Source organism: Corythoichthys intestinalis, chromosome 8 (assembly GCF_030265065.1).
Source record: "Corythoichthys intestinalis isolate RoL2023-P3 chromosome 8, ASM3026506v1, whole genome shotgun sequence".
Lineage (NCBI taxonomy): Eukaryota > Metazoa > Chordata > Actinopteri > Syngnathiformes > Syngnathidae > Corythoichthys > Corythoichthys intestinalis.
Window position 1 is genome coordinate 39,026,179 of NC_080402.1, and position 18,826 is coordinate 39,045,004.

Below are 18,826 nucleotides of genomic sequence, written 5' to 3' on the forward strand. Positions count from 1 at the left end.
GCCACACTTGAGAAACTGGACCTTGAACAATTAAATTCTCAAGTCAACAAATACACCAAGTACATCAACCAGATGGAGAAAGGCTTGCCACGTAATAATGTAGTGCCATGTCTTAAGGACAAGGTTGAACTTATGAAATACAGGGTGGGTGAGCAGTTAATAACCATCTTTGTTATGCATTTCAATGAAACTAGACCAATAAATGTGGACTTCGATTGAAATGTAATACTTTCTACTGATGAATGGTGAGATGATAGTCAGTTGATCATTGTGATATATGTATTTATGTTCCGATACAGGTGCCTGTGATCACAGATTTGCGTAACCCTTGTATGAAACCAGAACACTGGAGGAACTTGGAGTCTATTGTGGGGAGCTCCTTGAATGTGGAGCTAACTGTGGCTGTTGTGGAGGATCTCAATGTATTCTCCTATGGTGCAGAGATACAAGAGGTCTCTTCTAACATATTGTTTTTTTTTGTTGTTTTTTTTTGCTTGCCTGTTGTATCCCCTCAACATTTCATCTTTCAATAACTCTTAGCTTTCAGTAACTTAATATCCTATCTTCAGTTCTGAAGCATCCAGACTAGGACTTTGAATTTTAATTCATATGTTACCATTGATGTTTGAATGTTAAATCTAACTGATGCATATTAAAAAAACAAACGTTTTGTATTTAAGGTGTCAGCACAGGCTTCAGGGGAGGCCTCAGTGGAGACCATTGTTAATAAGGTTAGTGAAAAGAGGACGTCAGATTTCTTCTTCCCCAGTTCATGTCAGTTGGCAAATTAGCTCATTTGTGCGTTCTCATAAATACATAATTCTCGAATTGAGCAATTATTCAGGTGGAAAAATTGTTTTTCCAGCAACACACACATAAGGTGCCTGTTTTTTTTTTTTTTTTTTTTTTATTCTCTAATTCTTCTATACTTTAGTGATGGTGATTATCAGTTGTTGTTTTTTTTGTGTGTATGTTTTTATTTTGATTGATGAATCATTGACAAGTGCCACCTTAACATGTGACCCATCTCTTATCACATGACAGGTAGAGGACGTGTGGTGGACCACTACTTTCACTCTTCTGCAACATGGTGACTCCAAAGAGGTTTTCATCTTGGGAGGCACAGATGATATCCAAGTAAGTATAAGTGTGTACTGCACATGAATATATTAAGTACGTATATAAAATATGTATTGTTTTCTTGTATTTAAATTTTCTACTTTTTGAGGTACTTTTGGATGACAGCATTATTAATGTGGGCACAGCAGCAACTTCGCGTTATGTTGCTCCAATCAAAGCAAGGGTGGACAAGCTTCTGCTGAGACTCATCCGTTTCAACCAAACTTTGGTAAATGCTTTGAAAAAAGCCGTCGTGTACTTGGTGTATTTTCTCTGCATCCATGAAACTTTGAAAATATTTTCTTTCCCATCCATAAATATGCAAAGTATTGCATAGAGCTCTTTAGCAGATGTAAGACTATTTAATAATAATAATAATTATGATAAATAACAGATGATTAAAAATATTATGTTTATAGTAGGTGAATCACCAGTTGCAGTGTATGAATGGGAATAAGCCTGCAAAAAATATGTATACTTTCCAAACTACCGTATTTTTTGGACTACAAGTCGCACCAGCCATACAATGCCCAACGAAGAGAAAAAAACATATATAAGTCGCACCGGAGGATAAGTCGCATTTTTGGGGGATAAAATCCAACACATAGAACAGATATGTCATCTTGAAAGGTAATTTTAGTATAAAAATACAATAGAGAACAACATGTTGAATAAGTTTACAGTGTACAGTCATTGAAAAACGAAATGCGAATATACTGTCCTCACTAGGATGCTAAGGCTCGGTCCTGGCTATACAGCGAGCTGAACTCCCAAATGACAATGCTGGACGTCCGTATAATTTGCTGAATCAATTTCATCCTTGATACCAAAACAGGTTCGCATCACCGTAAATAAATGATAATTATGTGCTATTACAGCAATGACACAAAAGGTTAGCATGCGTTCGCTAGCATTAGCACATGGTTCACACAACTGGCTCTAAGTGTAAGATTGCGGGTGCAAATCACACAACAACAACAACAGAAAAGATGATACACACAGGCGTTGCCTCTGTAGACATATTTTACAAGCATAAACAATGAATGTAGGTTCACAGCCGTGTTTCTCTCTTGCTAACTCGCCCACTCACTCAGAGCTGCGTAGCTGTCCGTCTTCTTCTGGCGCGTGAGCGCTCTTCTTCATGTAAACAAGTGCGAGTGCACCCCCACGTGGGCGTGAAAGCGCCACAAACTAAAAGCATGCATTTCAATATAAAAAAGTCAATAATACAGTTGAACACACATTGCCAAAGGCAGAATGTGAACGTGGCCATAGCTATTAAGAGTTATTCAGATAACTATAGCATAAAGAACATGCTAACAAGTTTACCAAACCATCAGTGTCACTCCAAAACACCAAAATAACACGTGAAATGATATCATAATGTGTGAAGAATTTCACACATAAGTCGCTCCTGAGTGTAAGTCGAACCCCCAGCCAAACTATAAAAATAACTGCGACTTAGTCCGAAAAATACGGTAATGCATTTTTAAGATACAAGTATCTCCATATTACACTTGTACCTCTTCTTCTTGCACAGGATGAGTGGCTTACGTGCCAACGAAACTGGCTGTATTTAGAGAGTATTTTCTTGGCCCCAGACATCAAAAGGCAGCTCCCTGCTGAGTCAAAAATGTTTCTCAAAGTAGACAAGTCATGGAAGGCCATAATGGCTAAGGTCAAAAAGATGCCCAATGCTCTGAAAGCAGCCACACAGCCTGGTGGGTACCCATGGAAAGAAACATATTTATTTATAATTTTTCCACGCTCAAAGTTTACATTGTCTTACTCAGATCTCTTGGAAACATTTCAAGAAAATAATGTTCTCTTAGACAAGATTCAAAAGTGTCTTGAAGACTACCTGGAGTCCAAGCGAGTTATCTTTCCCAGGTATGCGCATTTTCAATTTGTTACAAATTAGTAACATGACCTTGATCATTCATAGCGGTATGTATTTATGCTTAATGTAATATAATTTATACTGTGAATATTTCATTTCCTAGAATGACTGACGGAAGTGTTGCATACTTAGTAATGTTTCCTCTCTCTGACCTTAACAGATTTTACTTCTTATCCAATGATGAATTGCTTAAGATTTTGGCGCAGACAAGAAACCCCCAGGCAGTGCAGCCTCATCTGAGAAAATGCTTTGACGCAATTACGCACCTTGAATTTGCCTTGGTGTCTGATCAGTCAACGACTGGTCCAGCTACACTGGAACCTGGTGAACAGGAGAAGGTCTACACCAAGGACATTTTAAATATGGTTTCTCCTGAAGGAGAGAAGGTCAGCTGTTGTTAAGTTAAAGCCTGCTTAATGACTTAAGGGTGTCAGGTTTTGATTTTGTTTTTTTGTTTTTTTTGTTTTTTTGTTTTTACTGGGTGTGGATGAAAAAGAAGCAAATTGATGGAACTGAATTGTTAGTTTTCTTCTCAAACATTATCAAGGGGACTTTAAGTATGGAACAGAAATTCTCAACTACGCTTATCTCTCTCCTCAGTGTAAAGAAGAAAAAGAGACAATTAGCTTGACACCATGCTCAAAACAGGCCATACTGATTAGTTATGTAAAACACAAACAAACTAACTAAAATTATTGGTAATGTTCTTGATGTTATTCTAAAGCTCATTGCAAATGAAATGCAATCTTGATTTAGTCAAGTGAAGCAAATTAGTTTGTCCTAAAGATACAGGATTTCATATCTTGGTCATTTCCTCAACTGAGTTCTCCTGGACATGATTAAATAATGACACCTCAACTTCACAGGGTGCTCACAGGTCCTTAAAAAGTCTTAAAATGAGTTAGTTTTAAAATCCAAATTGTCTTAAATTTAATGGAAAATTGCAGTAAGTATTAAATGTACAGATGATGCGTTTAATGCCAGGGAAGTCACTGTAGTCCGCTGTAAAACTTCTAATGGTGTGTGTTTGTTTTATTTATTAGCCGTGCACTAAATACGAATTTGGGATATAAAAGTGTTGTACGGTATGTTGTATGGTGCGTTGTCCGCAACTTCAGCGTATGTCCGTGACTTGAGTTTTCGCCATGATGCAATCTCCTGATAGAGGTAAGATATTAAGCCCAAATTCAGGTGGGGTCGGGCCCAAAATGTCAATTATTTACTTTCGGGTCAGGCCGGACTTTTCTCTCGCTAACTTTTGAAAAAAAATAAATATATATTTATATATGTATGCTAAAACGATGTATGGATGTTAAAGTAAGGAATACTTGTTAGAAAATAAATGATTTGGATAAAACAGAGAAGGTGCTGTATGGTAATTGCAAACAGGATGCCTGCGCACGTGAACACCGGGGCCCCACCCTCTTTTTAATCTTACCCTCCAGCCCTGGCGCCCTCCGCGAGTCCGCATCCTGGTATTTTCTTTTCAATATGGAGCAGCACGAAGTTAAAAACAAACTAAAGACGGGGGAAATGAAAAGGCAAACACGCACCGGTAGGAGTGGGTTAGGGAAAGGCTTTAATTTGATTGTTGAAAATGCTATACAGAAACCTGTGTCGGCTTCGCAAAATTTATAAAAATGTGGTGCTTTGCTCTCATAAGAGAAATATATTTAACAAACTTTTCCAGCATTATTTCGTTGTTTAAATGCATTTATAATGATTATAAAAATATGTAGACTATTGAAACATTAAGAAAACTTTTTCTGCCAACTCAAAGAAATTAAATGTCAAATCCACTGGCTACCTGATAGAACAGGCACACAAATATAAAAGATATAAATGTTTATTGAATATGCATCTTACAGTCTTGTTTAACTGGGGGAATTTGTTACAAAAAACAGGTTTTAATTTATCATTGTGCACAGACATCATCACAAAGGTGATCACACAAAAACGCAACCAGTCCCAACTCGTTTTTCCAAGCAGTGCTCTGTCCATGTCTGACTGACGCATCGCATCCCCGCATCTCCTCCTTCACCTGAGTCCCCCCAAATAAAACATAAAATTTCAGATTTTTTCAGGCTCGGGCCTACAAATAAAACATAAAATTTCGGGGGGGGTTCGGGCTCGGGCCTACAAATAAAACATAAAATTTCGGGGGGTTTCGGGCTCGGGCCTGCAAATCAAGTTAATTGATTGGGCTCGGGCCTGGTCGGGCTTTAATAGCCACGGGCCGGGTCGGGCTGGATTTTATAGGTCCGATCTTACCTCTATCTCCTGTTATTCGCAGTTGTAGAGATGAACGAGAATATGCAGAGATCGGGAAGTGTAAATTTATACAACAGTATAATATAATAATAACAACTAAACAAATAAAATAACAACAGTGTTAGGTCTTGCAAAAAGACTTTTTCGTAAGGGCCAATGGGAGTCAAAGGCGTCGAGTCGCACATGAGAGGAGAAAAACACCAGCGGTCTAATGCAGCAGCTCTGTGTTTACAGTGAAATAAGATTGTTTTTTTTTTTTTCTTCCAACAGAAATTGTTGCAACATGTTTTGGTCTTAAATTCAATTTTTAGCGTCTTAAAAATGTCTTAAAAAGCATTAAATTATCCTTCAAAAATTGTGCAAGAACCCTGCAGTTTAACAATAAAGACAACACATTTCTCAATCCTGTAGTTGAAAGCCAATTTACCATGTCCAGATTTCTCGGTGTCAGACATAGCGTGCGTCAAGTTTGACTACAAGAGCCATTAGCTCTGTGAACTCTTGATCATGTGAACCAAATATTGTATGTACAGTATGAAATGGATATGTTTTATATATCGCTACTATTACAGTCAATATTGTGTTTTTTTGTGAAACTTTAGGTGGGTTTAACAAAAGGTCTAAAGGCAAGAGGCAATGTGGAAGAATGGCTCTGCAAGGTTGAGGAAGCCATGTTCAACTCATTGCGACAACTCAGCAAGGCTTCCATAGCAGATTATCAAATAACGTCAAGGGAAGAATGGGTGGTGTGTGGTTATCCTTCTCAGGTATCCGCACACATATGCACACACGCGTACACAGAATCCCTTACGCACGTTCTCATAGTTCATGTTTTTATATTGCTTACAATTGTTACTCAGGAAATGGATCAAATATAACACTTTAATCTTTTAACCATATAATGTCCTTTTCGGTGTATTATTTGTATTTTCTTGGGTTCATTATGATATGGGGCAGCACAGCTCAATGGTAGAGTTGGGTTCTCACAACCCAAAAGTCGTGGGTTCAATCTCCCGCCATGGTTACCATGCATAAGTGTCCCTGAGCAAGATACTCCATGTTGCTCATGATGGTAATGCAGTAAGTGAATGGGGTGGAATTGTCAAAGTGTAAGCCAATTTTCCATTACTGAGATGTCACTCATTGTCAATATCTGATCTGTGTATGGCACTGGTTTTGTCAAATCTTAATCTCATTTCTTTTACTCTTCTTTTTCTTCTACCTTTTGGTCATTGTTTGAAATTTTCCCCAACAGGTGGTGTTAACTATTTCACAGATGATGTGGTGCAGGGACATGGAAGCATGTCTGGAGGGACCTCATGACCACTTTGCTGCACTACAGCAATTTGAATACACCAACTTTGATGTAAACCACAGTTATGTTTTCCTTTAAAAAAAAAAAAAAAGAAAGAAAGAAAGAAAGAAAAAAAGAAAACAAAATCTACTTGTTGAGTATTCTTTTATTTTTCAGAGGTTGAATGCTCTCGCAGCTTTGGTCAGAGGCAAACTACCTCATTTACACCGTAATATCATAACTGCCCTCATCACCATTGATGTTCATGCCCGTGATATTGTGACAGATTTGGTTGGACAAAAGGTACTGCATACATGATCAAACTTTTTTTTATTTGTCTTAGTATGAGTTTCATTCATGGCCAGTGGCTTTTCCTTGTTTTTAATTCATGAAGTCAGATAAACAGATGGTTGTGTAGTAACTTCAGCCATTGTTTCTTAGGTGGACTGTGGGTCTAATTTTGAATGGCAGAGACAATTACGCTACTACTGGGATCTTGACCTGGATAACTGCATAGCTTGTATGGCCTTATCCACCTATATTTATGGCTATGAATACCTAGGAGCCTGCCCTAGGCTGGTGATCACTCCACTTACGGTAACAAGGACTACATCATTTTACTTGCATAAAATAAGAGTCGCATAGGAATTGGCACATGTGTGGGCAGGTATTACTGTGTGACTGTTGAGTACACAAATCATATCATAGTTTTTTCTGTCCATTTAAATTGGTAGTTTAAATAAATGAGGAAATATAATGTGGCTCCCCAAGTTAAAATGCTTTTAGCATATCACGTTGTTATTAATTGGAATTAGAAATTTGTGACATTATTACATGCAAATACCAAATACAAATTATACATAAAGGTTTAGACATGACAATACCCTAACCAACATGAGAAACCGACTATTTGATAAATTGAGCTACAGTTTTCATGTTCATGATATGTACCTTATCTGTCACCACACCTCCCAATTGCATGGTGGTTAAAGAAAAAGGAAGGTGTATGGCTCCATTCAAGTTCAGGCCAGACTTTGTTGATGGATTCTGCTCTCCCCACATTTGCGTGGGGTGAATTTAAAGTCATTTCATTGACCAATGTTCTAAAATAATCAGTATTCACTTTGTTTTCGAGTTGGATTAAATATTACCAGATGCGTCCATTTATTACATATGCAAAAAAGAATGTGCCTTTTTTCCTTAACCTGTTACACCGACCTAATTTTACTAACATGCAGGATCGCTGCTACTTGTGTCTAATGGGAGCCCTGCAGTTGGACTTAGGAGGTGCTCCAGCCGGACCTGCAGGGACAGGGAAAACTGAAACTACAAAGGACTTGGCTAAAGCATTGGCAATTCAGTGTGTGGTCTTCAACTGTTCTGATGGACTCGACTACAAGGTCTAATTTGACACAAGCATTTAGCTATATTTCCGACATGTTAAAATGAATATAAAGGCAACTTTCCCTATGAAATATATAGGAGAAATATTGATGAGAAGACATTTTGTATTTACATGGAGAAAAAACACATCCATTTCTCTACACAAAATCGAGTATCATTTTCTGAAAATGGTTATGGTAAAAAAAATATATATATATATATATCATTATTATTATTATTATTAAAATAAAATAATAATATACACGGTAACGAACTGTAATCAAACAAATGATAAGAAGTAGTAAGTATATGTGACAGCAATTTAAGTGGCTTGGCCCGGGTCCAACTACTATAAATTGTGACTATTTGACTGATAGGTAGCAATCACAAGAAGGTTAAAAATAATTCTCTAAAGTACTGGAGACATGCTACCATGTTTTAGGACTTATCCAAAAATAGTTGCAACAAGAAATTTGCACTCTCATACATGGATGTGGAGTGTCATTTCCAGTAAAATTTTTAACGTGTTAGATCTATTCACACTTGCAGGCTCATGCTTACTGCTTGTATTATATGGTGCTGTTAGATGGCACTGTTGCCAAAGCAATGAAACCCGTCCCTTGCTCCATTTAATCATACTGAACAAATGAGATGGAGTACTTTGCTGTGTATAAAATTTAAACCAGGAATATTTTCTAATGAGGAAAATGTTAGAACCAGTCGTCGCCTCAAATGTCTCTACTAATTTATAACTATAATTCCTACTTTTTCCAATTAAATAAATGTTTCTGTCCCTCTTTCCAAATAAACACATAAACATCTTTCCTTCAGATGATGGGGCGTTTCTTCAGTGGACTTGCACAGTCAGGTGCTTGGTGCTGTTTTGATGAGTTTAATCGAATTGATATTGAAGTCTTGTCAGTCATTGCACAACAGCTCATTACCATACGGAATGCCAAAGCTGCTAAGGTAATATGCATATGTGTACATGTGCAAACATTCAGAACAGCCACCACCATCAGATATTCTTGCACTGCGTAATATCCATGCATTACCTTCCATTTTTAGATGACAAAGTTTCGATTTGAGGGCAGAGAGATCAAGTTGGTGATGACCTGCGCTGCATTCATTACCATGAACCCAGGCTATGCTGGAAGATCAGAGCTACCTGATAATCTTAAATCTCTCTTTAGGCCTGTAGCTATGATGGTGCCAAATTATGCACTGATTGCTGAGGTAAAAGTTTTGCTTTTCATGCCAGATTTTAACATTAAACCTTTTTTCAATAGAATACAAAAAATCTCAGGTGTCTCATTGTCTATCATTGACTAAACTGCATTATCCCTAAACTACCCCTTTTTTCATGCAGGTGATTTTATATTCTGAGGGATTTGAGTCCAGTAAGACTTTAGCAAGGAAGATGACCCAAATGTACAAACTCTGCTCTGAGCAGCTGTCCCAGCAGGACCACTACGACTTCGGAATGAGAGCCGTCAAATCGGTTCTTGTCATGGCAGGGTTAGTGATTCACACATGCTGTATAACATATTTGTCTGGAAAGTAACAGCTTTTTATGCATAAACATATAGCACTCAATACATATAGTATTTGCTATATATTAGTGTTTAAGGTTTGGTAGAAGTACTACTGCAAACTACCTATTGACTAAACGATTGTTTTTTTTTGTTTTGTTTTTTTAAAGGAGCATTAAATGATTAAACAGGCTAATGTTAGACAGATTCTCCTATACTATTGTTGTTTTTTTAGGGGAGGCTTAAAGTAGAGAACCCTGGCAATTGACAAGTGATTAATTGCATTGTCTTATCTTTGTTGGTTGCACATTGTCTCCTTTTTAGTCTGCCAATTCCACACATTCTTTATCTACCACTTTAATGACTATATTGCTTTTTGGGCTTAATAGATATTCAACTTCAGGCCATCTGCACATTGCTGGATCAGATGCAGTGTGCAGCATTAGATTATTACCTTACTTAGATGAATGCATGCATCTTTATCGCATTTACGTACATTTAAGCTGACCCTAATTCTTTTGAACTGTGGTAAATAAACCATACTTTATACTTAAAATTTACCCTTATCTACAATAAGTATAACTATAATATAAACATATTATATGTATAGGTGAACATGTTTCAATGAATGCACAATGATTTTGTCTACTGTAAAGGAAATCAATATTGTGTAGTTTTCTCACTTGTGAATAATTCATGTAAAATCCCTGCGTCTAGTCTAGTGCAAGCCACAGAAACTAATTGTGCTTAAATTACAAATGTTCACATTATCTGATGATCCATCTTTAGGTCTTTGAAGAGACAAAACCCTGACCTCATTGAAGATGTTGTTCTGATCAGAGCTCTGAGGGATTCCAACCTGCCAAAATTCTTAACAGATGATGCAGAACTGTTCGGGTAAGAATACTATATGAAGAGGTATCGATGTGATCATTCTCTTTCTCATTATTTCTAATAATAAAATGCTTTATTTTATGATGCATAAAGGGTATTCACAGCGCTTCACTTTTTCAACAATTGTGATTTTTTTGCTGCCTTATTTTAAAGCGCAATTACTACTAACCTCTACACTCACTAAGTCAACACATTTATCATTTATCTCATTGCTGCAAATGTTTATTTCTTCAGTTTTGACTGGTACAGTAATTAGGCATTAACAAAATAATATTTGTTTCAAGTGAAACACTGTGAATACATCCTTGATGCACTGTATACATACGTTATATAAATCATCTAGTGGTATCCTGTCTGACCTGTTCCCTGGTGTGACAATCCCTGAGCATGATTATGGCATACTGCACTCAACCATTGTGGACTGTTTATTGAATCGAAACCTGCAGCCTCTGGCCACCATGGTCAATAAGGTACCAATGACTGATGGAATCATACAGTGGGGCAAATAAGTATTTAGTCAACCACTAATTGTGCAAGTTCTCTCACTTGAAAATATTAGAGAGGCCTGTAATTGTCAACATGGGTAAACCTCAACCATGAGAGACAGAATGTGGAAAAAAAAAAAAAAACAATATCAAATTGTTTGTTTCATCTCAGTACTTTGTTATGAACCCTTTGTTGGCAATAACGGAGGCCAAACGTTTTCTGTAACTCTTCACAAGCTTTTCACACACTGTTGCTGGTATTTTGGCCCGTTCCTCCATGCAGATCTCCTCTAGAGCAGTGATGTTTTGGGGCTGTTGTTGGGCAACACAGACTTTCAACTCCCTCCACAGATTTTTCTATGGGGTTGAAATCTGGAGACTGGCTAGGCCACTTCAGGACCTTGAAATGCTTCTTACGAAGCCACTCCTTTGTTGCCCTGGCTCTGTGTTTGGGATCATTGTCATTCTGAAAGACCCAGCCACGTCTCATCTTCAATGCCCTTGCTGATGGAAGGAGATTTTGTCTCAAAATCTCTTGATACCTGGCCCCATTCATTCTTTCCTTTACACAGATCAGTCGTCCTGGTCCCTTTGCAGAAAAACAGCCCCGAAGCATGATGTTTCCACCCCCATGCTTCACAGTGGGTATGATGTTCCTCAGATGCAATTCAGTATTCTTTCTCCTCCAAACAAGAGAACCTGTGTTTCTACTAAAAAGTTCTATTTTGGTTTCATCTGACCATAACACATTCTCCCAGTCCTCTTCTGGATCATCCAAATGCTCTCTAGCGAACCGCAGACAGGCCTGGACGTGTACTGGCTTCAGCAGGGGGACACGTCTGGCAGTGCAGGATTTGAGTCCCTGGCGGCGCATTGTGTTACTGATAGTAGGCTTTGTTACTGTGGTCCCAGCTCTCTGTAGGTCATTCACTAGGTCCCCCCGTATGGTTCTGGGATTTTTGCCCACCTTTCTTGTTATGATTTTGATGCCACGGGGTGAGAGCTTACATGGAGCCCCAGATCGAGGGAGATTATCAGTGGTCTTGTATGTCTTCCATATTCTAATAATTGCTCGCACAGTTGATTTCTTTATACCAAGCGAAGAGTGAAGAGTTACAGAAAACAAAGGGAACATAACAAAGTATTGAGATGAACTTTTGGTATTGACCAAATACTTATTTTCCACCATGATTTGCAAATAGATTCTTTAAAAATCAAACAATTTGATATTGTTTTTTTTTTTTTTCCACATTCTGTCTCTCATGGTTGAGGTTTACCCATGTTGACAATTACAGGCCTGTCTAATCTTTTCAAGTAGGAGAACTTGCTAAATTGGTGGTTGACTAAATACTTATTTGCATCACTGTAAATTCTCGTTTCTTTCTGCATTGCTAGGGAAAATAAATTCAACTGCAATCAGGTGAATTGTGATGCAATAATATTTTTGTAGTCATTGTGTAATGTTCAACATATAAGCCCTTGGTGCTTCGCAAATTGACATTTAGTTTTGGGAACCAACTTAATATTGAGTACATGTCCACATTGTCTACAAAACCTCTGTGTCTTATTCACCAGGTTATCCAACTATATGAGACCATGATTGTACGTCACGGTGTGATGTTGGTTGGACCCACTGGTGGTGGAAAGACTACTGTTTATATCATCTTGGCAGACACGCTTGATATCCTTTCTAAAACTGAGCACAAGGAACATAACCCTTTCTATCAACCTGTGAAAACATATGTTCTCAACCCCAAATCTGTCTCAATGGGTGAACTCTACGGCGAGGTAATGTGACATGTGGGAATACAATGGCCTTTTGGAAAAATTTCGAAATTCACATTTTGTTTTGTTTGTTACCTGTTTTTCTAATCTACTCCAAGGTTAATTCACTTACCCTAGAATGGCGTGATGGTTTAATGGCGCTGAGTGTTCGCGATGCAGTTGACAATGCCACCGATGACCACAAGTGGGTTATTTGTGATGGTCCGGTTGATGCCTTATGGATTGAGAACATGAATACTGTGCTGGATGACAACAAGATGCTCTGTCTGGCTAACAGCGAACGTATCAAACTTACACCATCCATACACATGGTGTTTGAGGTAATACCTATTGAAGAACTACACTTTTAGATGGACACATATTGCTGAATTGCACTTCCATCAGCACCACCTGAAACATTTGGTTTTATTATACAATGGCATAATTTCAATTTTCAGGTCCAGGATTTGGCTGTGGCATCTCCAGCCACAGTCAGTCGCTGTGGGATGGTCTATATTGACCCAGAGGAACTCAAGTGGATGCCCTTTGTCCAGACATGGATCAGTGCACTCGAAGTAGGGTTGTGTCTAAAACATTTTTTAGAAATTTATGTTTTTCCAGATCGACAAATAACTTTACTATCATTCCTACCACAGTGTAGCTACAAGCTTTGTTTCCAATATTACACCATTATTATATCATTTCATTTAGCTGTGATGTAGAATTCTAAATGTCGTTTGTGTTCCTACTACAGGGCGTAACGATACATTGATCAGGATCAATATATAAATTGGTTAAGCACAATCAAATTGAAATGGATCAAAATTCAAAACATCTATCAACGTCATCCTCTTCAAGCTTTGGCGTTTTGTTAAAAACAATGTTTTATATTCAATTATCTAAAATTGTCTGAGCAACAAAATGGTCAAAATATCAAAATTGTCGTTTTTTTATTGATTTAGATAAAAATGTAACTGGGTTAAACATGTCGTACATCGAAGGCCTTGAATCTAATCGACTCGTTGCAGACTTAGTATAATCAGCAAATATTGTGTCATTGTCCAAAGAATCGCTACCGTATCGAAACATCATGAAATGGATGTTATACACTACTTGTGTGTAGGTGGATCATATTAGATACCTATTTACATTGACTAAAAAATAAATAATAGAAAATCAATAAGTTTTAGATAATAAAAAGGAAACATGAAATTAAAACGGTGTATTCTTCCGGATTTTCCCAAAGTGACACTTACTGCTGTGTGCCTACCTTTGTGCACTTAGAAATGGGTTCAATAAATACACTACACTCTTGTGAGTGCAAGGTGTGTCACATTTCTCATCTAAATTTCGTTGGAGAGAATTTTCCTCTGGTGCTTAACAAAAGAGTCAGTAGAGAAAAGATGATAAATGAATGCATTGATGGTCAAAGAAGATGCAAAACAAATAAGTGCCTAAAGCACACACACGAGTCCATTTTTCGTACATTTGCACTGTGCAAACGTCATATTTAAAACTGGGACTTACCCATATCTTAACTGCCACACAAATTAATAATTAGCATTCATACATAAGTATGTTTACCTTACCCGAGGTAAAAGTATTTTTTGTTGTTGTTAGAGTTGTCTTTTGAATACTTTTGCACACATGAAAAATGTTCACACATAAATCTCACCCCAGATTCAGATTTCAATACCTGAATACAGAAGTTAAAAAATGTCTTTTGTTGCATAGATATCTTTTAATGTCAAGAAAGTATATGTTACTAAACATTTAAGGAGATACTTGGAAACTTCCTCGGGTTCTGGTCATTTCAGATTAAAATAGATGTGTAGCACTATAACATTTGGATAGTTTGTTGACCTTTCCAGCAAATATGAACGATGACAAATTTGTTCGTCTTACCTTAATGTGAGTCTGTATTTACATCCTGTCGTCTTTCAAGCTTCCAGAAGCCGTGAAGACAATATTACTCGAGTTATTTCAGTTATATGTGGAGCAAGGACTTCGCTTTGTGTGGAAAAATTGCATCCAAGCCATTCGTCAGGTGGACATAAGCAAAGTCTGCACTCTTTGTGCGCTGCTAGAGTCACTGCTCCTCGGCAAAGAAGGACCAAATTTTAATATGGTACTTGATGTTTAGACAATAATACAAAAACTTATAAATCAATGGTATCATATTTGTATATTTGATTGTAACATTCCATTATGTACTGACAACATATTTTGTGTGCGTTGGTACTTGGCAGGATTCCAAGCGCCTCACTGATATACTGACGCAGACCTTTATATTTTGCTACTTATGGTCAGTAGGGGGAAACCTGCCAAGTGGGCACTGGGATGATTTTGACAACTTTATCAGAGAGCAATTCAAAGACAACAATAGTGCAAAGGTACTTCACAACACATAAACAGTTGGACATGCCATTTGTAAACAAGATTGGAGCGTTTTATAGTCAAATTAAGGAACAGAAAAGTTTATTGTTTATCAGAATGATGAATATTTTTGTGACATGTAATGAACTTTCCTAGTAGTTGTAAAAATAGTGCAGGAAAAAATACAATCGTTTGCTTATCATCAAATGGGGGGATTAGGAAGAGTAGTTTTCCCCATTTGATAAGACCAAAGGCAGTTTCCGCATGGGTTGCTCTAATATTCAATTACCAAAGCTCCAGTTATTATGAAAACATACACTGTCAAATTATTGAAAAAAAAAAAAACATTTTTGTGTACTGTAATATTGAGCATTTTAAGACCTCATTTGATATTGATTTAAAATTGCTGTACATGTTTGCATCTGTTCCAGTGACTATCTTTTCATTTTGTCTTTAAAGCTCCCTACTAATGGATCCTTGTGGGATGTGTTCATCAACTTTAATAAAAATTCTTTCGTCCAGTGGGAGAAAATAATACCTTCATTTTCATATGACAGTGAGCAAGCCTTCTTTGAGATGCTGGTTCCCACAGCTGACACTGTCCGCTATGGCTATCTGATGGAGAAACTGCTCTCAGTACGCCATTCTGTACTCTTCACGGGTTCCACAGGAGTCGGAAAGGCAAGTAGTAGACATTCTTGCTATTTGATCAGTAGATACGTTTCAAAGGGATAGTCATTAATTTTTTAATTGTTATTCTATCGTTTATATGTTTATTGAGCATCTTTCTCTGAATGTTATTTTTAATGATAAGTATGAAAGGTGAAAGATAAAAGTATTATTTTAAAACAAGGTTGTTCGTTTTGCAGTCAGTGATAGCCCGGGGCCTTCTCAACAGTATCCAGGAAAATAGTGGTTATATTCCTGTCTATATCAACTTCTCTGCTCAGACGTCTTCTGCCCGCACGCAAGAGATAATTGAGTCTAAGCTGGAGAAAAAGAGGAAGAACATGCTTGGTACAGATGACAGCACGCTTATTTACCGTACACATCACATTGTAAAAATATAACAATGTAACATAATGATAATAGCAATTTTACACCCACATAGTTTCGTCAGTTTCTGTTTTTTTGTGTCATGTCATTTTCACTCCTGTAAGATCACTTCATCATAACATTGTCACTTCTGATTTCTTTTCACATCTTTTTTTGTCCTCTCATCTCAATCTCTCCTACTCTGCGAAGGTGCGCCTAAGGATAAAAGGATAGTGGTGTTTGTGGATGATCTGAATATGCCTAAATTGGACAGTTATGGGTCTCAGCCACCCATTGAACTTCTGCGTCAATTCCAGGACTTCTCTGGATTTTATGACAGGGAAGTTTTCTTCTGGAAGGAGATACAGGTACACAATTGTGCAAATAACATATGACCATTTTTTTGTTTCCTGAAAAATCCTGATTTTCAGTTTTGTAATTGCCAGGGCGATTATTTAAGAAAGAGCCAATATAAAGCCTATAAAATATAGATAGTTTATATATAGGAAGCGCCTACTTAGTGCGTTGACATCCTTACTCTCTTCTCCAGGATATGACTATTGCTGCAGCATGCGCTCCACCAGGAGGGGGACGAAACCCTGTGACCCCCCGATTCATTCGCCACTTTAGTATGCTTTGTCTGCCCACACCCTCAGAGCAAAGCCTTAAACAGATAATCATTGTCAGTATAAACATTGAAAAAAAAACACTCAAAAACACTACATTATAATTTACTTTCCGCCGCCTATGTTTTTCCTCTTAACTTTCCCCAGGCCATCTTGTCTGGTTTCCTCAAAGAGTTTGCCCAACCGGTGAAGGACTGTGCAAAACAGATTGTGGATTCAGCTGTAGAAATTTATAACCGCTTAATGGTGGATCTGCTTCCCACGCCAGCCAAGTCTCACTATGTCTTCAATCTCAGGGACCTCTCCAAGTGTGTCCAAGGTGAGCACTGAGCATGTATACTGTTCACCCGAGCATCCATTTTAATACATGCAGTATTTTCCCTGAAACACAAAGCTAATGTTTGCTGTGACTCATTGCAAAACCTTTAGAAACAGCCTGCCCCAGTTTTCTCCAATGCCATAGCTGACCACTATGTCTCAATCGTCTCATGAATATTCAAAGCCCAGTGGGAGTCAAAATATGTGCGAAACCCTTATCTAGGTACACAGCTAACACCAAGCAATTACCAGATGGATAAATATCAAAATTCTCTAAACTAGTGATTTTATATTTAATTTTAACAGTGTTATTTGATTTTCATTTTTATCCATTAAAGATCGGATCTACTCACAGTCAAGTGCATCACCCTGTATTGAGCTAATTAGGTTTTCTCCTGTCTCCCAGTCTTAAAAAAATGTAGCTAGCTAGAATGGATTTCCTGTCACTGATGATAACTTCACATTTTTCACTTAAGATTCATTGCAATGCAGCAAACAAATACAAACCTATTATTGTGGTGTTTATTGGCACTTTATCCTCCAAAGCACTGATGCTTATAAAGTTTTGTTAAAAAAAAAATCATCATTTGCAAATTATGTATTTGGAATGTTAAAAGAATGACTTTCATTTTCAGACAACTGGAAAATTAAAAAAAAAAAATTATGATGAATACTCATAAAGAGATTTACCTTTTGGCTTGTCCATTATGGGCACACAGCATAGTTTTTATTTTCCGTCATTGCCTAATTTCAACATCCTCCTCACTAATGTCCACTATTCGCAGAGGCTCTCTTTGGGGCCATTTATTGTACACGGTGACGCTGCGACACCAAGATGCAACGATTGCATTGCGGAGTGGCCTCATCTTTACACAGTGACTGAGAAAACGGAAGGCGAAGACGCAAACTTTTGATTCCGGCCTCCAAAGCGGAACGATTCAATTGCCAGGATTGCTCCGCAACCATATGAATGGACGCTCTCACGCCGATGACGTCAGCACTCGCACACATCACTTTGGGCATGCGCAATCGCTGCTAGTAAACATTCAAAACAACAAAATTGGTGGAACGTCGGCTTTATTTTACTTTTTCAATAATATTTTTAATATATTGTATGTTTGCGTTCTTGTGCCTTTTTCAAGAAAAAGAAAAAACCCGTGAACGCCATTGTTTCGAGTGGGCGGGTATGGTGTCTTCCGGTCTGAGGAGCTTATTGTCGATGAAGTCCATCATTGGCTGTCGACTTGTAAAACTGCACTGCCGCATACGGCCTGGCATGAATACTACATCATTTTCACGCGGAATTGCTACGGCGTTTAAATGAAGACAGAACCAAGACGAAACTACGTAAATGCAAACATGAAATATGTCGTATTCTCGGAGCATCACTATGTAAACGGCCCTTTAGATTTCAAATCCAATTCAAACTGGTCAGTGCTAAATAGAAACTTGTTGTCTTCATTTGGCATCTGTTGAGGATGCCCTGTACACGCCTCCCAGAGCAAGTATGAACTGTTAGGAGGCACGGCAGGAGGAACTCAAAGCAAACAAGGGAGAGTGGCTGTGCTTGTAATGCAGGGTTTATTGAACGAGTGAGGAGGCCAACAGGCACACAGGCAGGCAGTCTCTTTGTAGCGAAAATGTTGCAGTCAGATTTTTTTCAGGTGAAAGTACAGGCAAGGAGACAAGGGAAAGCTTGGGACAGGAAAAAGAAAATCAAATTAGCCAAGTAATCAAGAATATGGAGTTACTTTAGTGCTGGACGTGACTGATGCAGTTGCAGAAAAAGTCAATCTGGCGATGGGTCGGAGTGTTGAGCAGGCTGAAGT

The 18,826-nt window shown here is 37.8% G+C and overlaps 1 protein-coding gene across 3 annotated transcripts in view; it reads left to right on the forward strand.

Annotated features, from left to right (window-relative positions):
- Positions 1-18,826, forward strand: part of dnah6 (dynein, axonemal, heavy chain 6) — a 78,678-nt gene that overhangs the window by 21,586 nt on the left and 38,266 nt on the right. For all 3 annotated transcript variants that reach the window (XR_009064149.1, XM_057843672.1, XM_057843671.1), the window contains exons 18-45: positions 1-144; positions 300-452; positions 681-731; positions 1,045-1,137; positions 1,229-1,348; positions 2,660-2,840; positions 2,913-3,009; positions 3,180-3,405; positions 5,893-6,057; positions 6,546-6,656; positions 6,762-6,887; positions 7,026-7,181; positions 7,823-7,984; positions 8,799-8,936; positions 9,036-9,203; positions 9,337-9,485; positions 10,289-10,396; positions 10,737-10,863; positions 12,454-12,666; positions 12,762-12,983; positions 13,101-13,217; positions 14,588-14,770; positions 14,892-15,035; positions 15,478-15,703; positions 15,892-16,035; positions 16,264-16,421; positions 16,604-16,735; positions 16,827-16,998. Coding sequence is in view for 2 of the 3 variants with exons in the window: in XM_057843672.1 (XP_057699655.1) it covers positions 1-144; positions 300-452; positions 681-731; positions 1,045-1,137; positions 1,229-1,348; positions 2,660-2,840; positions 2,913-3,009; positions 3,180-3,405; positions 5,893-6,057; positions 6,546-6,656; positions 6,762-6,887; positions 7,026-7,181; positions 7,823-7,984; positions 8,799-8,936; positions 9,036-9,203; positions 9,337-9,485; positions 10,289-10,396; positions 10,737-10,863; positions 12,454-12,666; positions 12,762-12,983; positions 13,101-13,217; positions 14,588-14,770; positions 14,892-15,035; positions 15,478-15,703; positions 15,892-16,035; positions 16,264-16,421; positions 16,604-16,735; positions 16,827-16,998 (4,186 nt within the window). In the remaining variant the exon portion in view is untranslated. The remainder of the gene's footprint in view (positions 145-299; positions 453-680; positions 732-1,044; positions 1,138-1,228; positions 1,349-2,659; positions 2,841-2,912; positions 3,010-3,179; positions 3,406-5,892; positions 6,058-6,545; positions 6,657-6,761; positions 6,888-7,025; positions 7,182-7,822; positions 7,985-8,798; positions 8,937-9,035; positions 9,204-9,336; positions 9,486-10,288; positions 10,397-10,736; positions 10,864-12,453; positions 12,667-12,761; positions 12,984-13,100; positions 13,218-14,587; positions 14,771-14,891; positions 15,036-15,477; positions 15,704-15,891; positions 16,036-16,263; positions 16,422-16,603; positions 16,736-16,826; positions 16,999-18,826) is intronic.